The sequence below is a fragment of the Orycteropus afer genome, unplaced genomic scaffold, assembly GCF_000298275.1.
Source record: "Orycteropus afer afer isolate SDZICR_OR568_19922 unplaced genomic scaffold, OryAfe1.0 scaffold00056, whole genome shotgun sequence".
In the NCBI taxonomy this organism is placed as follows: Eukaryota; Metazoa; Chordata; class Mammalia; order Tubulidentata; family Orycteropodidae; genus Orycteropus; species Orycteropus afer.
The window spans coordinates 10,696,521-10,701,730 of record NW_006921643.1 but is presented as its reverse complement, the minus strand read 5'-3'; the positions used below and the strand labels follow the sequence as shown (position 1 = coordinate 10,701,730).

At 37.4% G+C, this 5,210-nt stretch overlaps 1 protein-coding gene across 1 annotated transcript in view; it reads left to right on the top strand.

The window, feature by feature from the left end:
- Nucleotides 1–2,136, top strand: part of NR3C1 (nuclear receptor subfamily 3 group C member 1) — a 164,848-nt gene extending 162,712 nt beyond the window's left edge. Inside the window, exons 7-8 of the mRNA XM_007939072.2 lie at nucleotides 831–988; nucleotides 1,984–2,136. Coding sequence (XP_007937263.1) covers nucleotides 831–988; nucleotides 1,984–2,136 — 311 coding nt within the window. The remainder of the gene's footprint in view (nucleotides 1–830; nucleotides 989–1,983) is intronic.
- Nucleotides 2,137–5,210: the final 3,074 nt, after the last annotated feature.

Sequence of the window (5,210 nt, the reverse complement as noted above, 5' to 3'; positions counted from 1 at the left end):
TTTTCTTCTTCAGTAGTGCTTTGCTTATCCGAGGTCTCTTTCCTTTCCATATAAAGTTAGTGATCGTTTTTTCCATATCCCTAAAGAATGTTGATGGGATCTGGATTGGGATTGCATTGAATGTATAGATTGCTTTGGGTAAGCTCCATTTTTTAGGTAAGCGATGAAGGCATTTACCCAAGGTTAAGTCCACTTTGAGGACTAAGATGCATCTGACCCAAGCCATGGTATTTTTAATCACCTCATATGCATGCAGAAGCTGGGCAATTAATAAGGAAGAAGAATTGATGCCTTTGAATTATGGTGTTGGGAAAGAATATTGACTATACCATGTGCTGCATGCAAGAAGAGCAAACAAATCTGCCTTGGAAGAAGTACAAGAACACTCCTTAGAAGCTAGGATGGTGAGACTTCATCTCACATACTTTGAACATGTTATCAGGAGGAACTGGTCCCTAGAGAAGGACGTCATGGTTGGTAAAGTTAGAGGGCAGTGGAAAAGATGACGACCCTCGCCAGGGTGGACTGACACAGTGGCTGCAACAAGGGCTTAAACGTAACAATTGTGAGGATGGCGCAGGCCTGGGCGGTGTTTCGTTCTGTTGTACATAGTGTCGCTATGAGTCAGAATTGACTCAGTGGCACCTAACAGTAACAAGTCCTCCATATTTTATCCTATATTCTCTTAGCTGAAGTTTCATGATTCTTTGAAATCATTCTTGTATTTTAGAATGATAGTCATTTTGAGTTATGAAGCATGCTGTTTAATGCCCTACCTACCTGCATATATGCAAGAAAATTCTTTAATTGACTCCATCTTAACCTTTCAGTTCCTAAAGAAGGCTTGAAGAGCCAAGAGCTGTTTGATGAAATTAGAATGACCTATATCAAAGAACTTGGAAAAGCCATTGTCAAACGGGAAGGAAACTCCAGTCAGAACTGGCAGCGATTTTATCAACTGACAAAGCTCTTGGACTCCATGCATGATGTAAGTGGCAAACATAAAGCCGAATGTAGGAAAGACTTTCTGGAACTTCTTAAGGAGCTATGGTGGCATTGTAACCATTCATTCATCTGCTAACCAAAGGATCAGCTGTTGAAGCACAACAGCTGCTCCCCAGGAGAAAGATGAGGCAGGCAGTCTGTGTGTGTCAAGATTCACAGCCTTGGAAACCCTGTGAGGCAGTTCTACTTTCTCCTATAGGGTCATCTTGAGTAAGAATGGACTCAGTGGTAGTGGGTTTGGTTTGGTTCTGGAACTTAAAGTATGTTCTAATGAGTGTGCATAATATATACCCCAAAGCCCCCCACTCCTCTTTGTGGACTTGAATGGTTTTAATTGAATTTATGAACTCTAGTTTTACTCACATTTTTCCTAAGCCCAGTTATAAAATATCATTTCATTTAGTTTTATGCATATAACATTGTATTATTACAGAATCTAATAGCACTATTTTTTTAAAAAAGATAGAATTGCCTGTTTTTGTATAATTAGCTTCTAAAATTAGAACAGTGTATCCTTCGTATATATTATGATGCTGTAGTTCATCATGAAACAATTCCTCATAATTCTACATACAACTTAAAAAGATTAGGAAATGTCTTTTGTACTTGAGTGTTTGTATTATTTAACTGTTGTTGTTGTTGTTGTTGTTATTTGCCGTCGAGTCAGCCCCGACTCATAGTGACCCCTCCTTGGGTTTCCAAGGCAGTATCACTACGGAAGTAGGATTGCTCAACCTTCCTTCTGAGGAGTGGCTGGTGGGTTTGAACCGCCAGCCTTCTGGTTAGCAGTCAAGTGCCTGAGCCACTATGCTACCAGAGCGCCCATTAGTTAACTAGGTTATCTTTTTACTTGGGTGAATTCCAGTAGAGGTGAGTGTTTTCTAGGTCAGATATTAAAAAAAAAAAAATAGAGGTCAACATTAGATCTCACTCCTGATCAATTTTTAATACTAATAATTACTATACCTTCTCTTGCAGGTGGTTGAAAACCTCCTTAACTATTGCTTCCAAACATTTTTGGATAAGACCATGAGTATTGAATTCCCAGAGATGTTAGCTGAAATCATCACCAATCAGATATCAAAATATTCAAATGGAAATATCAAAAAACTTCTGTTTCATCAAAAGTGACTGCCTTAATAAGAAAGGTTGCCTTAAGAAAGTTGAATTTATAGCTTTTATTGTACAAGCTATCAATTTGTCCTATAGTGGGTTTTTTTTTTCCTTTTTCGTTTTTTGTCATTTTGTTTGTTTTAAATACGCACTACATGTGGTTTATAGAGGGCCAAGATGTGGCAACAGAAGCAGTTGAGTCATCACTTTCCAGTGATGGGAAAAATAGGAAGTGGAATTCATGAATTGGTGTAGCCCAGAAATTAGAAATAATCATGTAGGGTAGTTTCCAGTGTCAGAAAGATGGCACCTGAACCACCAGTGCCCCAGGTCTGTACGACAGACTTTCTGCTCATACTTTTCACAGTTGGCTAGATAAAAATTTCTGTTTGTTGGTATATTTTCCCTATATAGTTAAGGTAGCAATTTTTGATTTCTGCATGGAAACCTGGAAAAAGTTTACAAGTGTATATCAGAAAAGGGAAGTTGTGCCTTTTATAGCTATTACTGTCTGGTTTTAACAATTTCCTTTATATTCAGTGAACTACGCTTGCTCATTTTTTTCTTACATAATTTTTGTATTCAAGTTGTCTGTTGTACAGCTGTTTAAGATGGGCAGCTAGTGCATAGCTTTCCTAAATAAACTCTAAACATTAATCTTCTGTGTGAAAATGGGTTGGTGCTTCTAACCTGATGGCACTTAGCTGTCAGACCACAAAAATTGACTCAAATCTCCAGTATTCTTGTCAAAAAAAAGCTCATATTTTGTATATATCTGCTTCAGTGGAAAATTATTTAGGTTGTGCAAATTAACCGTCCTAACTGGTATAGAGCACCTAGTCCAATGACCTGCTTGGTGAACTGTGGATGATGGTTGCAAAAGACTAATTAAAAACAAAAACAACACCAACTGCCAAGGGGCCCTGTTTGTACCTAACACCCTATCTCTGAAATGGTTAGGAGGCAAGAAAGTTGAAAAATAATTGTCTTTCAGGACCTTTTGTAGTAGTTTGTATGTCTTTAAAGTTAAGGTTCCAGATAACCAGTTGTAACACAGCTGAGAGATTTTTAATCAGACCAAGTAAATCCTTTTACTAAACTCACCCAAAAAACAAGTCTCTAATATGGCAAAAGTGGCTAGACACCCATTTTCACATTCCCATCTGTCACCAATTGGTTTATCTTTCCTGATGGTACAGGAAAGCTCAGCTACTGATTTCTGTGATTTAGAACTGTATGTCAGACTTCCATGTTTGTAAAACTACGCATCCGTACATGTGCCATAGAGTTTAACACCGTCTTGTGAATTTCTCCTCCCCACTGTTGAGAATTATCATTTTAAACAAATTAGAAGCTGTAGTAGCCCTTTCTGTGTGCACCTTACCAACTTTCTGTAAACGCAAAACTTTACATATTTACTAAGCCACAGGAAATTTGATTTCTACTCAAAGTGGCCAAATTATTTGTGTAATAGGAAACTGAAAATCTAATATTAAAAATATGAAACTTCTAATATATTTTTATATTTAGTTATAGTTTCAGATATATATCATATTGGTATTCACTAATCTGGGAAGGGAAGGGCTACTGCAGCTTTACATGCAATTTATTAAAATGATTGTAAAATAGCTTGTATAGTGTAAAATAAGAATGATTTTTAGATGAGAGTGTTTTATCACGACATGTTATATATTTTTTCTAGGGGTCAAAGAGATGTTGATGGATAACCTATATGATTTCTAGTGTGTGCAGGCATTCATACATGCAGCGATGGTCTCACGAACCAAAGCAGGTTTGCTCTAGGGGAAGAGGGAGATGGACACGGGCCCCGTTTGCAGTGAGGTCGATGAGGCTCCATCTCCCGTCAGATCACAGAGGACGTAATTACTCTGCCTCCCATTCTGACCACCTTCTCATTCCAACAGTGAGTCTGCCAGCACAGGGTTAGTTTACTAACTCTCCCTGTGCTCAAGTGTGTAAACGTGACAGATAGGTGGTGCTTACATACTTGGAGGCACCATCTTACAGCAGGGTTACTTTCACATATGGCCTCTCCAACAATTTAATATAAAAACAGAGGCTTTAGAAGTTTGGCAATAATATGCATAGAGGTACCAGCAATATGTAAATAGTGCAGAATCTCATAGGTTGCCAATAATACACTAATTCCTTTCTATCCTCCAATAAGAGTTCATTTCCAAATAAAATGAGGACGTTTATGTTACCTTTTGAATGCTTTTTTGAATGTTATTTTCAGTATTTTGGAGAAATTATTTAATGAAACAATGTAATCATTTACTTTTTTGAATGATCTCTAAAAGGGAATGTTCCTTTTGTAATTGTTTAAATTGATATCAAGGTGTTTGTTTAAAGATGGTTTGTAGCCCAGTTGGATGTGAAAATTTATGGTGCCTATGAAATACCGCTTGAATATCATTATCAATGACAGTGTTAAGTTTCAGTAAGAGCTTCTGAAAAGTAAATTATTGTTCATTTATTAGAATGTTATATGGTTAAAACTAGAAAGCATATCATACATTAATCTTTGGCCCCAACAACTTTAGCTCTAAAGAAAATACAGTTCAGTGAGAACAGTTGTGCATTTTATTGTCAGTAGGAAATCAAATAAAACAACTATACGAGGCTGTTCATTAGGTGGGAGAAGAGGCTGTGCCCAATGAGAATATGCGGGACAGAAGACAGTTATCTTAATTATGTTTGAGTATAATTGTGGATTAAAGTGAAAAAAGGTATGGTGCTATCTGAAAGCAGCTTCATTTTCTGTGTATGAGGTATCTTTGCCACGCCATACTATTTATTTGTTTGCAGTCACTTCCATGAGAGTTCATGACGTGTTTAGGTGACTTCCAAAACAAATCTTGAAAAGTATATTTAATTACTGGTGGGAAAAAATGACTCAGTATTTTTAGGCCTTGCTCTGGGGTACTATACAACCTGAACTGAGTTGAACTAAGGAAATAATGCTTTGGGATCTATACCTACTTGTCTAGAACTACAGGAGGAGAATCTAGAAACACACCTCCTGGTCCTGGGGGAGGTAAGGGGGGTACTTGGCCATCCCAAAAGGAAAA